General features: G+C 48.3%; 1 protein-coding gene across 2 annotated transcripts in view; it reads right to left on the bottom strand.

The window, feature by feature from the left end:
• The window catches only part of znf609a (zinc finger protein 609a), a 38,252-nt gene that overhangs the window by 4,626 nt on the left and 17,850 nt on the right, over positions 1-15,776 (bottom strand). For both annotated transcript variants that reach the window (XM_056387203.1, XM_056387204.1), the window contains exons 2-5: positions 14,874-15,719; positions 3,867-4,092; positions 2,555-2,642; positions 63-2,229 (exon numbers count right to left, since the gene is read on the bottom strand). In XM_056387203.1, the coding sequence (XP_056243178.1) occupies positions 63-2,229; positions 2,555-2,642; positions 3,867-4,092; positions 14,874-15,599 (3,207 nt within the window). In that variant the 5' untranslated portion in view covers positions 15,600-15,719. The remainder of the gene's footprint in view (positions 1-62; positions 2,230-2,554; positions 2,643-3,866; positions 4,093-14,873; positions 15,720-15,776) is intronic.

Raw genomic sequence — 15,776 nt, 5'->3', positions numbered from 1 at the left:
AAAAACAAATATAAACGAGGAAGTCGACTCAACTGGTCACATGGTGTAAAAGTGAACGTTACCTGTCTGTACCACATGGCCTGCTCCACACCTGTTGGCCTCCCTGATTCCACCCCCGGCTTGGACTCCTCCTTCCCATGATGCCCTGGTTCACTCAGCTTCATCTTCAGACCCTCCGGCTGGGCGGCGGGGGCCTTGGTGTCCTCCCCCTTCGCCATGATGACGGACTTGGCCTGTTCTGAGGCCGGCGGAGGCGGCGGCGGCTCTTTGGGCTTGACCGGGTTCAGCCCACCCTTGGCGCCGAGGTCGGTGAGGCTGGGGGCTCTGGACAGCGTGGGGGGCACTGAGGCTTTCTGCTTCCACTCTTCCTTCCCGCCCCCCTCCCGCTCTTTGCCCTCAGCCTTCTTGTCGGCCTGCCGCTGCCGCTCCTCGTACTGCTGGCGGTAGGCGGGGTTAGAGGCCAGCAGGTGGGCGTGGTAGGCCTGGTCGGGGGAGTAGGAGTAGGGGGGGACGTAGTACTGGTTGTAGTACAGAGGCTGGGTGTACATGTTGGGGCGCTGCTGGATGACAGATGGCTGCAGAGGCCCTGGCTCCACCTTCCTCTCCTCCTGAGGCTCCACCTTCAGTTTGCCCTCCTCCCCCACCTCCGGCTCCTCCTCCTTCTTCACCTTCATCTGAGCGCCCTCGGCGTGAGGCGGGGCTGCAGGTGCTGCCCCCGGGCTGGGGTTGGGGTAACTGGGGGAATAGTAGGAGTCGTAGTTGGGGTAGTAGGGCGACTCCTTACTTGGGGGCTGGGGGGGGAACAGCGCCTTTTTGGCGCCCTCACGAGGCGCCTGGTCAGGCTCCGACTTCACCTTCACCCCCTCCGCCTTCCCCTCTCCGTCCTCCCCCGCGTCGGAGATGTCGGAGTAGGCGGGGCTGCTGGTTTTGACAGACGCGTTGTCTGCGCCGTTCTGGTTGAGGTGGAGGGGGGGCGCGAGGCCGGCCTCCATCCTGCTGGCCACGCCGATGGAGGGGCTGGGGGCGTTGTCGGAGAAGCTGTACACCTTGTCGGCCTCCGCCTTGATGCTGGCGAGGCGACTCTGATGAGCTTCCGTCGAGCCGTTGAGCAAAGCGTCCGACGCCTCCGAGTACGGGCTCTTCCCCTCCTCCGGCCGCCCCCCCTTACACATCGCCTTCGGGCTGTCCCCCTCCTTCCCCCCCTCCCTCTTCTTCTTGTCCTTCTTCTTCTTGTCCTTGGCGAGGGCAGGGCTGGAGGCGGGGTCGACCAGCGGCGGGGGTTTAGGCTGGATGCTCTTCAGCTGCGGGCTCTTAGGGACGGACTGTACCACTGAGCCCAGAGCGGGGGAGGACGCCTGCAGGGCGTAGGGTGAGGGGGCTCCGGGGGCGGCGGGGGCCACGGGGCGGTTCGGTTTCAAGCCTTTCTGGGTCAGTTTATCGGGCTTGCCCCCACCAGCCATCTTCTTGGCCTTTCTGTCGTCCATCCCGTCGTTGCTGGCCTCGTCGGTCAAACACGCCCCCTCCTCGCCGCCGTCCGTCACCTCAGGCTCCGCGTCCCCTGCCTTCTTCTTCCCCTTTGACGTCAGTTTCCCCGATGAGGGGGAGGGGGCGTCAAAGCCGCGTCCTTTGGGCGTGGTGGAGCGGGCAGGGGAGATGGCGGCACCATTGCAGGAGGCGGGGTCAGGATGGAGGGCGGGGTCATCGCCGTACTCACTGTCTCCGTCCTGGTCCAATCGAACGTCGTGGTCGTTGTGGGCTCGAGCCTGGTGGTACTTCAGCCCGTTGATGTGCTTGTACTTCTTGTTACAGTTGGGGTGGGGGCAGTCGATGAGTACGGGGGAGGGGCAGGTACGGTCCAGCTGCGGGGGGGGCAGGGGGTCAGATTTACCTCCAGGGAGGGGGGGCGCGGCTCCGGTGGAGTTGGTTCTCATGCGTTTGGAGGCCTTGGTGTCCTCCGAGCTGGAGGTGGGCTCCATGTCCGAGGCGGGCTTGGTTTTCCTCTTGGCGGAGGAGGGGCTGGCCTTGGCGTCCTCGGTGCCGCCGGCCGTCTGGCTGCCTCGCCGCCCTTTGCTGTTTGCGGCGGCTCCGCGCGTCTTACTGCTGCCGCTGCCTTTGTTGTCCGACGAGTTGCTGTTGTCGTTGAGCGGCGTGTTGCTGCTGGGACGCATCCTCTTGCCCCGCCCACGACCGCTCCGCATCTCCACGTCACTGGTCGGAGACTCACAGAACCTGACGACACGCAGAGACGCAGCCAGTCAGTTAAACCTTTGGTGCTACTGTAAAGATTCAGCTGCAGGATGTTACGATGTGGAGTGACGGTTTCTGTCAGTGATGCTCGATCGATCAACTGGTCGTCATTTAAAATACATGAGCAGTAGATCGGCATTAATGCTCCTAGTCACCGATCACCTGTCGTCAATACTCTGGTGCCGGCGGCTGAGAGAAGTGTAGCTCATGATCAGTTTTCTGACGACTGATCGATCAACAAACTAATAATTCAAGCTCCACAATCATAGACTCATTAATATCTGTGTGTGTGTGTGTGTTGAAATACCTCGGTGGGGCCCAGTCGTGTCTCGTACAGTCCAGCAGGGTTCCCACATACGTCTTGTTCCTCCAGGTGACGTTGACAACCAGCATACCTACACACACACACACACACACACACACACACACACACACACACACACACACACACACACACACACACACACACACATGTGACTCCTCCTCCTGCTGCTCAGAGGTTGTGAGGTTTCTGAGATCCAGTCACATCAGAGAGAAACTGAAGCTTGAGGCTCAACTTTCCACCAACAGCAGCAGGTGAAGCTGCTTCCTGTCACCTCCACACACACACACACACCGCTCAGAGTGTGTGTGTGTGTGTGTGTGTGTGTGTGTGTGTGTGTGTGTGTGTGTGCATCCAGGATTTTATCTTCTTAACTTAGATCAACCTAACTTCATGTTTGTTATTTCTTCACAAAATAAAAGTCTTATTTTATAAAAGTTATTTTGTACCTCTCATCATTAACTCTCAAAGCACCTGTGAAGACAACTGTCTAAAAACAACATTCGATGTTTTAAAAAACATTTTCTTATCTTTGAAAATAAAAGTATCTCACAGTTCATGGCACAAAGCTCAAGCCTCAGTGGTGTTGATGCTCCACGACTGAAGAAACCAAACAAACTTACACAGACCTAGAAATCTGCTTCTGTGCTGCATTCACTGTCCCTCTGATCCGTTAAACAGATGCACGCCTAATGTTTTAAAGTGAAAGTCTCAGTCCTTTGTTTTCCTGTTTCCTGAATTTAATAGGTTCATGACGTGTTTGAGGATGACAAGAAGATTTGAAAACAGTCCCATCATCACTAAGAGTTCCAGCTGAATAAAAGGTAAAACAGGATGTGATGTTGGGTTGTGTCTTTTAGAAACAATCCTTTATAATAAGTGTGTGACTTTTTAATCACAGATTTGCTCCTGAAATTAATTTGGCTGATTTCATCCTCCTCCTCCTCAATCTCCTCTCTGTTTTACACAAACAGGCTCAACAGGACAACATGATCTAATGTGAGTTCCTCGTCCTCTATTTTGTGTGTGTCGTGGAAATATGTTTATTTTAGATTTTTCTTTATAAAACCTTTTAGAGTTTTTAAATCTCTCCACAGCCCTTTTTTTATTGCTTTAATGCCTCATGATTTTAAATTTTATCAATTGTGCAAAAACAAAATGAAAAACGAGCTGTTTGATTTCATGGAGAACAAGATAATAATTCTGCTGGAAGCGGCTTAATGTCGAGATATGTCAGCAGACCTCCAGCCTCAGATCTGAGACTCCAGCCTCGGTGTATCAGACGGCGTGAACTCACCGTCCTCCGTCTCCTGCCACACGATGCCCTCCAGGTTGACGCTGGTGCCTGGCTCACAGGGTCCCAGGCACTCCGGCTCGGTGGCCAGCGCGGCGTCCGCCGTGTTCACCGCTACTGAGCGCGTGCGAACCATGATCTGCTCACAGGGAGACGAGATGTCGCTGTTGGCGACGGGAGCGAGGAGGTGGAGAGGGGGAGGAGCGGGGGTGGAGACTGGAGACTCCATCTGGAGGGGGAGGGAGACAGAGAGGAGAGAGACGAGTTAGGACTGAAAACACGTAACAGAGACACAGGTCAACATGTCCGTCCATAGGTGGGTCAATAAAGCAGATAGATCCAGTCCCAGAGAGCGTTTACCCACAGGTCACCATGACAACAGAGTCCACAAGACTGAAGGCATTTATTCAAAACAAACTTTACAAACAAAGTCATGACACCCAGCAGCTGAACGCAGCTCAGTAACTGCACGACGTGATGATGATGATGATGATGATGAAGCCGTTTGAATGACAACGTCTCACGTTTTAAAAGTATATTTCACCATTTCATCTGTCCAGGAGCTGGAGGAGAAGGGAGGGGGCTAAGGGAGGAGCTGGGAGGAGACAGGAGGTGAGAGCAGTGAAAGGAGAAATAAAGAAACAAAGGACAGGAGGAGGAGGATGATGATGAAGGAGGGGCAGTGCGGAGGACCCTGACCCTGTAATTATCAGGTGGGAAGCAGCTGGTGAGGGGTGGGGGGCAGAACAGGAAGCACTGGGAAGGTGTCAGCCGTCGCTGTGGAAACGCTCCCACACAGAAGTGGATGTAGAGGAATGATGGAGTGAATTTGGTTGTTTTCTGATTTAAAAACGTGACTGAGGCCCAGACACGGCGTGCCGACCATGAGCCACAACGTCCCCGGTCCCACAGGGAAACACCTCCCTCGCCTCCTCGTCTCTCCTCTGTCCACTGGAAGACAGAGGAACCAAGTCTCTAAAGTCTCTAAATGAACCCTGACTCTTCAGTGATGGGAGGAACTCCTGAGAACTGCAGACGTGTTGAAATGTGTCACTGCACTTCAGGTTAGTGAAGACGCACGAGACTAAAGGACGTCTAAAGACATGTCCATGAAATCTACTGATAGAAACACTGGGGAAAAGGCAAAAAGACATAATGTCATTTATTAGAGATAATGTCACTTATTGGAATTAATGTCTATTGTATAAAGTGAAAGCTGCATTTCTGAGTTCAGTTTTTCGAACTGCTGGGAACAATTAAAATGAAATAAATATTAAATTGAGGAAAGAACCGAATACAGACCATGAATGAGATAAACCTGAAATAAACTAGTTTCAGGTCTTTGCTGCTTCGTGGTGTCAGTCAGAAAATGTAACGTTAAAGCAAGTCGGAGTTAATTCAGGACTGTCTGATTATTATTGATGATTTGATGCAGAAGTTTTCGTAACGACACAAAAACACTTTTTCATATTTGACTATGACAAAAGTAAAAGTTTTTTTCATTTAACAGATGACTCATGTTTTCATACAGACTCAACAATCAATACATGTAAAAAAAAAAGAAACAATTCATACATGAATAAAGGAAAGAAATGTTTCTATAGTTACTGTTGCAGCGATGACCTCGTTGAGTCCAAGCTGCCCCCCCCCCACCCATTCCCCCCACAGAAACCAGAGTCACCTGACTCTGTGGGGAAACACTGTTACCTGAGCAACAAGTTCCAATACAAATAAAACTCGACCTCCGTTAAACGCTCCTCTGAACTCAGACTCACACACCTGAGTGTCTGTAAAACACCCACCTGACCTGAGAGAGCAACAGGAAGTGAAACGCAGCTTTTGTTACCTGGAGCAACGTGTCAGCGTCTAAACACTTCCTCCTGACTGACTGCTGCAATAAGACAGGGGGAGGGGGAAGAGACAAAGACGGTGCCAGGGGGAGTGGTAACCTGGTAACCTGGACAACACCTGAGCTGATATTGACAGCCAACAGCAGACACCTGATGCAGCAGCGTCCTGGGAGTTTAAACAGCTCTTTGTTTAAAGCAGCAACATACGACCAATCAAACCTCTTCTCCAGGGTTTCCACACAATCTGATCCTATATGTGGCGGTGGCTCCTGGTGGGGTGAGGGCGGGGGTGTACTGTATACATTAACATGAGCAGAAGCTTTCTGACATTAATCATTAATCAATACTGTATACCACATTCTCCACTGCAGGTGTTTGAATTGCCAAGTAGACTTTATGACACGTAGATGACTCGGTGCTCCACATTGTGTCAAACAAATAACTACAAACAATTGATTACACATTGCGATTGGCCACTGAGTCCACACACACACACACACACACACACACACACACACACACACACACACACACACTCTCTGACTACGACGACCCGTTTGAAATAATAAAATAATAATAATAGATTTTAAAAATACAAATAATTTAAATAGTAAATCAATATGTGGTGATCAGCGCTGATATTGTGGCGCCACATATAAATCAATGTATGGAAACAGTGTTGTCTCCTGATACAGAAATGTTGGCCCAGGTCAGCTGCTGGTAACGAGTCCTGACCTGACACCAGCTCTCGTTAACCTCACTGTGTGGATCCACAGACCGATTAACGAGGTCAGTACCAAATACTGATCGGGCACATCTGATCGATGGATCCCTTTTAGAGAGGCGACATCTCTCTGATCTGTGATGAACACACACACTTCACTGTGAATATTGGCTCAGTCTCCTCCACTGTGAGGCTGAGGAGGAAATCTCAGGTCTCTCAACTCCTGGACAAATAAAACCAGAAGCACCTGCAGGGCTGGATCATCTGCGAGAAACAAACCAGTTGTGGGTTCATCTATAAATAGTTCATAACATTTTCCCAGAGCTCAGTTCAAATCCCAAACATTTTCAGTTCAGTGACACAACAGCACTTTGATCTGAGCCGTCATCTACCATCAAAATCCAACCAATAGTTTTACAGCTAGTTCAAATCGACTACAAACACAATAACATTAGAAATAAAGTCTCTTATTACAAATAATGAAATTATTAGAAATAAATAAGAAACAACTGCTGTGTTTCAAACTGCTGTGAACAATTGAAATTAAATAAATAAATAATCTGTTGAGGAAAAAACTTAATGTGAAAAAACATTAAAGAGAAATCTTTCACTGTGATGGTTTACCTAAAATAAACTGCATTTTCTGATGTCCCTGAACGCACCCACAGCTGTGCTCGAGGTCGCTCAGCTCTCCGACCGGCCGGTTTCACAGAGACAGACTTCAGACACACCGAGTCTGAATTCATCTGTTGCACGAAGCAGTTCAGTTCTTCACTATCTTAAACCTGTCTGGGGTGCAATGAATTCTGGGTAAATTAACCCTTTTGTTTTCAAAATAGAAAAAAATGTCCGACTCAGGAGCCGCATCCAACCGCTCAGCTCCGTTCACCCTCCACAGAACACGTTTGTCTTTAGGAAGAACTCAACAGTTACAAGACGTTAAATATGAGGAGAAAAGAAACACCCGCCTCTAATAAACTCTTCTCCTCTCAGCCTCAGGTAAGGTGTCCAACTGTCTTTGTCTTACACTTTGTCAGTCTGACTAACATCAGACTAATCTAGGAGCTGAGTGAAGACTGGACCAACGCTACAGTCCAGTCAGACAGATCTGTGACTTTCCTCAGGGTTTGATTTTACCCCACGATACGGCAGCATGTGAACGCAGCGCTGCGCAGGGACTGACAGGGAAACCCCAGCTGCTGCTACACGTGAAACAAAAGCCACGTCATGGAGGAAGTGGAGGATCATCACCTGAGCCAGAGTCTGTCAGACACATTTCCATCAATAATTAATGTCAGTGAATCTTCTCCAGGTGTGAACATGTCAGCTGTCAGAGCAGAGCGCCGTCCGCTCACACACCTGAGCCACATGTTAGCTTCCTGGTGACGACTGCCAGCTCTCTGGGTGTGGAGCTTATTGGTTTACCAACTGGTTAACGGGGTGTTGTCTTGGTAACAGGAGAAACCAGTCGCCCATCCCCTGCGCCTCTCCTCTTTAAGAGTAAAAAACACGGCCGCTGGGAATGCTGGGAAAACCCCCTGAAGATCAAAAAACCCACGACCACCTCTCTCACACACACAGAGGGGAGGGGTGTGATTTACACCTCCGCTATTGTCTGCTGAGTTTTAACCAACGACACACTCACAGCCCCGATACAACGCTGCCCGGGCCGGGAAACACCTGCCCCCCCCACCACCACCACACACACACACCCCCCACCCCCCCCACCCATTCAGTCAGAGAGGTATTCATTACAACAACAAGACACATTCTTTTCAAGGTCACTCACTCGCTGAGAGAGAGAGAGATAAGAGATAATGATCAGCACTTCAGAAGCTGGTGTGTGTGCGTGTGTGTGTGTGTGCGCGTGTGTATGTGTGTGTGCGTGTGTGTATGTGTGTGTGCGTGTGTGTGTGCGTGTGTATGTGTGTGTGCGTGTGTGTATGTGTGTGTGCGTGTGTGTATGTGTGTGTGTAACCCTTCATTCACACCCGCAGTTGCTCCTTTCTCGTGTCGCTCCACAGTGACATTAAACATTAAACTGAATATTCAGTCTCTCCTGGTCACATCAAACAAGGTCACATGATCGCCTCACGCCATGTAGCTAAGGTAAACTCTGGAGTCAAAGCCCCAGACACATGTTTTATAAGTTATCCCCATTTTAAAAACAAGATTTTAAACCTTTACAAAACAAAATGCAGCTGTTTAACTGATGAACTCATTTGAAATCACACTATGGTCTTAAACAGAGAGAGAGAGAGAGACAGAGAGAGAGAGAGAGACAGAGAGAGACAGAGACAGAGAGACAGAGAGAGAGACAGAGATAGAGACAGAGAGAGACAGAGACAGAGAGAGAGAGACAGAGAGAGAGAGAGAGACAGAGACAGAGAGAGACAGAGAGACAGAGAGAGAGAGAGACAGAGAGAGAGAGAGAGAGACAGAGAGAGAGACAGAGAGAGAGAGAGAGAGAGACAGAGACAGAGAGAGACAGAGAGACAGAGAGAGAGACAGAGAGAGAGACAGAGAGACACAGAGAGCGAGACAGAGAGAGACAGAGAGACAGAGAAAGAGAGACAGAGAGAGAGAGAGACCTTGAGGATGAGTGGATCACAGCCACTAACACACTCTTCTCCTATCAAGAGTCATGGGAGGTGCTGGTCATCTTGAACACGTGTCCAGGGTGCCACATCAGCAGTACACACATATGTGCACGCAAGCGCACACACACACACACACACACACACACACACACACACACACACACACACACACACACACACACACACACACACACACACACCATGTGGAGGCCTTCAGAGGGAAGACGTGATGATCAGGACTAAGAGACAGACCGGAGGACGAGTCTTTACCAGGAAACTCCTCGACAGGCATCAAACTCCCTAAACACTCCCTACAACTCCTCAAAGACCCCACGAGGTCTCCAGGGAGCCTCCCCCACCTCCTCCACCTCCTCCACCTCCTCCACCTCCTCCACCTCCCCCTGTGCCCCTTAAAAACCCCTCAAGGACTACTTGTAAATGTCTCCTCCTCTGCCCGGAGGCCCGAGCTGCTCTCACACACTCAGAGGAATGTCAGACATGAACACCAGGTTAGTAGTTATTTCTCCACAGGGTGCCGAGACTCTGAGGACTCTGAAATAACATCAGGGAGAGGGCGAGAGACATACAGAGAACAGAGTGATCTCTCTCTCTCTCTCTTTGGATGGGGGCCGACTCCTAGGGGTCGAGTCCACGGGTTTCAGAAAGTTTCCTTTTAAAACAGTTTTTGGAAGCCAAAGTTAACCTCAGTGAGTTACAGTGTACAGGTGAACTCCTCCTGGTGTGAGCCGGTCGATCGGCTCCTGCTGAGGAAACATGTGACTGAAGAGGAGCTGTCGCAGGGTTCAGACATGTGACTTCCAGGGGCCGAGGTGTCGAGGTGTCAGGGGCCCGTTAGCTTCTTCAGATGCTTCACTCACATTTACTCTTTCAGTCGAAGCACTTTCCCTTCAGCCCGACTCGTCTTCTCTTACTCCTGTTTCCCAGAATGCATTGTGACGGCCCCCGGAGAGCGGAGCTGTAGGTTTTTATGTGCAGGTTGAGAGTGATCCTGGGAAGGAGCCACTGCCTTCATACCTTAATATCTTCCAGGCTGCAGTTTACAGAGTCTGGCTGCTTTTGGACAGGGAGAGTGAAAACGCAGTGGAAAGAAATAATTCAGGCTATTGTCAGCTTCATGAAATATATACTGAGCTATAAAAACAACAAGGCTGAATTAGAAAACTGCACTGACATACACTGGGACGGCTGGGTGATCCTGACGGAGGCTGAGCACATACATATTTAATATGTCTCCAAAATCCAGCTGGCTCACACTTTCATCTTAATAATAACTACAATCACCTTTTCTGTGTGAAAATTGGTCATAACTGCTGTGAAGTCTTGACTTATGGCTAAAAAAGTGCTTTGTGAGGTCACTGTGACATTGACCTTTGACCACCATCAGTTCGTCTTTGAGCCAAATTTGAAGAAGTTCCATCAAGGTGTTACTGAGACATCGTGTCCATGAAAATGAGATGGACAACCTGAAAACAATATGGCTGCTGCTCTGGCTGTCGCTGCTGCGGAGGAACAATAATCAATAATTCCATATGATTTCCATCTGATTTGATCAGGTTCACTAAGCTTGTGAATAGAAAGTCGTTTTCATGACTGAATTCATCTCAAACAGGAGACATGCGAGTTAGGTCAAGACGAACTGACTGTACTTGTTAAACCTTTAGTTAAATCATTTTGTACAATGTACATAGTGATATTGTATATTTTTCACATTTGTATTGTTAAATGTTTCTATTTATATTTAAGCAATCTACGTACTTGTTTTATCTTTGTTTTCTACGTATTTGTTTTTTCTATTGTTTATTGTCATGAAGCAAAACACAGAAACAAACTTCTTGTATGTTGAAAACGGACATGCAATAAACCAGATTCTGACCTGAGTTTAAACTCTCCTCTTATCCTGACGAGCAGATGTGAAAACTAGACGTAAGCCACCGTTTTAGACGACAGATGTTTTGCTGTCAAACACAAATGGACAGAAACATCCAGATGTGACATCACAGGAGAGCACCTCACTCCCGTCTTCCCTCTGTAATCTTTCCCGTCTCTACAGTGTCCAACAGGAGAAGAATACTTGGTTCATTTTCCACAGTCTGTACTGGGTGTTTAGTCTGAGTGTCCGTCCACATGGTGTCATCTGTTACGGTCTGTGGTGTTGTCAGAGACACACAGTGTCTCCTGTCTCTGCTGATTTGGCCACAGTGGTTTGTACAGAAAGTGGCTTTTAGAAATGTCGAGCAGAGACACTGAACTCACACATCTCATTCCTTTAATTAACACCAGCCGTCAGCTGATGGCAGCTCAGCCGGCGTCATATTAACATGGTTTTCACTCCGTCTGAGATATGTCACAAAACGTCAATCAAACCAATCAACAACCTGTTTAACCCTGAATCAACAACCTGTTTAACCCCGAGTTAAAAACCTGTTTAACCCTGAGTCAACAACCTGTTTAACCCCGAGTTAAAAACCTGTTTAACCCCGAGTTAAAAACCTGTTTAACCCTGAATCAACAACCTGTTTAACCCTGAGTTAAAAACCTGTTTAACCCTGAATCAACAACCTGTTTAACCCTGAATCAACAACCTGTTTAACCCTGAGTTAAAAACCTGTTTAACCCTGAATCAACAACCTGTTTAACCCTGAATCAACAACCTGTTTAACCCTGAATCAACAACCTGTTTAACCCTGAGTCAACAACCTGTTTAACCCTGAGTCAACAACCTGTTTAACCCCGAGTTAACAACCTGTTTAACCCTGAGTTAAAAACCTGTTTAACCCTGAGTCAACAACCTGTTTAACCCCGAGTTAACAACCTGTTTAACCCTGAGTTAAAAACCTGTTTAACCCTGAGTTAAAAACCTGTTTAACCCTGAATCAACAACCTGTTTAACCCTGAGTTAAAAACCTGTTTAACCCTGAATCAACAACCTGTTTAACCCTGAGTTAAAAACCTGTTTAACCCTGAATCAACAACCTGTTTAACCCTGAGTCAACAACCTGTTTAACCCTGAGTCAACAACCTGTTTAACCCCGAGTTAACAACCTGTTTAACCCTGAGTTAAAAACCTGTTTAACCCTGAATCAACAACCTGTTTAACCCCGAGTTAAGAACAGCAGCTAATTCAACCTGGTTCATCAGCCTGTACAATGAACTGACAGCCAGATTAGCCCTGAATCAGCCGCCTGTTTAACCTTGAATTGACCGCCTGAATCAATCAACCCTGAATTAGCAGCCTGTTTGATAAACCACCTGAGGAGCCGGTTGGGCAACACAAAGCTGAAGCATCAACGACAGCAACATCTTCTAAAAACAGAAACTGGGTCAGATTAGATCACTTTGTAAACAGCTCATTCACACATGATGCTTTTTTTAGCCTGCACATAGAAAGTAGTGCAGCACTGCTCAGTCTGTGGACACTCACCAGGCTCAAGTCAATGGGACAGCTCAGTTTGACTGCTCTGTGTGAACGCTGTGAAGAGCACAGACGACATTTTAATTCAGTGAAGAGCTGCTTTACTCAAGGTTCAACACTGTTGTCTTAGGCGAGGAAAATCCCTGGGTTTAAAATAAAGCAAGTGACAAGTTTATTTTTACACTGTAAAATGGCAAAACATTATAAAATGTTTCTTCATTCATATCAAGACTGTTAATATTATGTAGTTATGTAAAAAAAAATTAAAATTTACTTGACTGATGTGTCATCACCAGATTCTTTTTCAACTCAATACAATCAACACTAGTAATACTACAGTATTAGTCATACTGTATTATAATTCACAAAGCTAAAGTGTCTGTTAAAGCTCCTCCAGTGTAAAGGTCTGTGTCCATGTGTAGTGTGATTATAGATCAGCTCTAGCTTCTATATTAATACTGTGAAAGTATCAAAGCCTCAGTCCACAGAGAAATGCACACAGCCTGTATTCAGAAACTGAGCCTTAAAACCAGCCGTCAGGACTTCTGGAACTTTGTGATGTCACAACAAAGCAGTCACCAAGCCCCGCCCACCTGGACCCACCATCCAAACCTTGCAGGATTTGGTTTCTCTGAGTGTTTTTACCTGAAATCTGCTTTATTTTTATTGGATCACTCAGAAAACAGTCAGCCAATCAGAAGACAGGCTCAGAGCCTCCTCTCTTCTGATTGGCTCACCGACCTGTTGTTACTAGAGCTGCAGAGAGAAGCCTGAGAGAGGAGATGTAAAACTACACTGAGATGGTTTTTATATCTTCTGATGGATCAACACTTCAAATAAAACACAGAAGAAGAAGAAACATGGAGCTTTAAACATCATGTTCATGGCTTTGGAAAAGGGTTTCCCACTTCCTGACTTGGACAGATTCAGGTGAGCTGATGTTGAGTAAACTCCACATGTATGTCCTACTGGATTCATGCTATTGTTCTAATCATCAGTTGTGTAATTAATGTAAAACCAACAACTAAAACCTGCGATGTGTTAAGTGACAGAGGAGGGGGAGTGTTGGAGGATTTTTACATTACAGTTAAAACAGATTTATTTTAACGACAGATCACAGTTCAGAGGTTTTAGTGGCCAGGTCATTATGAGGTCGAGAAGCTGCGACACCAACATCCAGCTGGGTCACAGTCTGCTGAGGCCAGACGGGACCGCGAGGCCTCAGTGGACTGTGTTGGACGGACAGAGGAGGACGGGCAGCTGGACGAGGGGAGCTGAACACAAGCGCTGGAACTTGGCAGCCGACCTTCGCGCTGCTGGACGGCAGGCAGCTCAGAGCGGCTGATAGCTGCAGCCCGGAGCGCAGGGCAGCGGGGCGGCTTGGCAGCGCTGGAAAACCTCAACGCTAAGCTAAATATGGTCAGAAGATGAAGGGAGGCTGAACAGCAGCTGTGGAGGAGACACAGGCTGAAAGTCCAGAGACAAAAACCTGAACCTGCATTAACAGAGGTAGACTGTCACTTCCTGTCCTGTTCACATCACTTTTATTCCTTCTGTCCTGAAACTGTCCAACTGATCAGCAGGAAGACACATCATCTCAAAGCTGTGATTAGGGCTCGGCCTTATGTTGAAGTAATTACATTAATTTGATTTCGTTTTGCACAATGTTGGAATAACTTGAATCTCATGACACATTAGAGCTGAAAGGATTTGTTGCTTAATATCTGTGAGTTTTGAACTGTTGGTCTGACAACATGATGTTTGTAGTTGTCATCTTGAACTCTGGGAAACTGGTTATTTTCCAGATAAATTTTTTAATTCTAATTTATTTCTGCAGCCAGTGAATTGTTTGTTGAAATATCTTGCTGACTGTGCCACTTAACTCTTTTTAATTATCAAATTAGCTGCAGATTATTTGTATTAATTAGGCAACAGAATCTGAAAATTTCTTCCTGGATTCACGACAAAAAAAACTAAATTGGACTGATTTCAGCTCAGCTTAGCATAACATGCTAACACACAAGACAGTCTCATGAGGGATTTTAACCATGACAGAGTCCAGGGCTGAACACACAACAGTTTCCTGCCTCAGTCAGAAACACAGTTTGGATCCACTGACTCTTTCAGTACAGATGTTACAGAACCTCAGTGATGCTGAGAGGTTTAAAGCTGCAGAGTCCTGAACCACCAGTTTCACTCATAAAGGTCAGTTCACTGGTCACAGGGACGTCCAGTCATCCTGAGGAGGAGATTTGTCAAGCCTAAAAAAAAACCCTGATGACATCAGCGTGACATCACTAGAAATATTTAACAAAAAGCTAAAATCCTCCACGATGAGGAAACAACAGCAGCACAGATGTGTCCAGATGTTCTTTAGAGTATAAAACATCTGCTTCCTCTTACCTTCTCACCACAGACCACCTTTTTCAGATTCCGGCATTCGCCGCCGTCCACCTCCTCTTGCTCTGTTGTCATGGCGACAGCCTGGCCGATCCCTGCCGAGTCCAGTGCCATATTCCCGAGCTGCTCGGCCGCAGCTAACTCAGGGTTTTGTTGGCCCTCGAACGGGCCGCTGCGAGGGGCCCCTAACGGCAGGATGGGGGCCGCGGACTCTTTCTCCGCGTTGACCACTCCTGTGGCCACGACCTCCATTTTCTCCTTCTTGGTTTTCCCAGACACCCCGTCCTTGTCCTTTTTCACAGCCGGGAGGGTACGGGAGGGTTTACTAGACTTGTCAGTTCCTTTAGTCGGGGTAGAGTTCTGGGGCGGCGGGTCCCCGGGGGCCCGACCCTGAATCTCCTTCTTAGCTCCGTCCGAGACGGGGGCCTTAACACTTTCCTTAGAGTTTTTACTGCGCTTGGATTTGGATTTGCTCTCTTTGCCCTGCGCGGCGGCCACAGGACTCACAAACTTTATATTGTCCGGTAAAGCAGCCACAGCGCTGGGGGGGGCGGCCATGCCCCCTCCATCCTTGCTGCTCGACATCTCTAGTTTGTCCTTCTCCAAGTCGGCGTCCAGGTCAATGATCAGATTGCCAACACCGATATCCCACTCATCGCCACTGTCGTACGTGTCCACCGCGTTGGAGTCCACACCTTTCCCGCCTGCAGGGCCGCTGCTGAGGGACATCTTAGTAGGAGCGTCCCGGAGCGCCGCAGGAGGGCCGCAGGAGGGCCACGCTCCTCCCAGCCGCAGGACGCCTCCTCAGGGCTGGACCCCGCGCCTCCTCCCTGCTCCCCACATCGCGTCCTGCACAGAGGACAAACATCAGGTTAGACAGAGGACAACCAGAGCGTCAGACTCATT

This window comes from Seriola aureovittata, chromosome 10, assembly GCF_021018895.1.
Source record: "Seriola aureovittata isolate HTS-2021-v1 ecotype China chromosome 10, ASM2101889v1, whole genome shotgun sequence".
Classification (NCBI taxonomy): Eukaryota; Metazoa; Chordata; class Actinopteri; order Carangiformes; family Carangidae; genus Seriola; species Seriola aureovittata.
The sequence above is the reverse complement of the archived record's forward strand: the minus strand, read 5'-3'. Positions and strand labels throughout refer to the sequence as shown.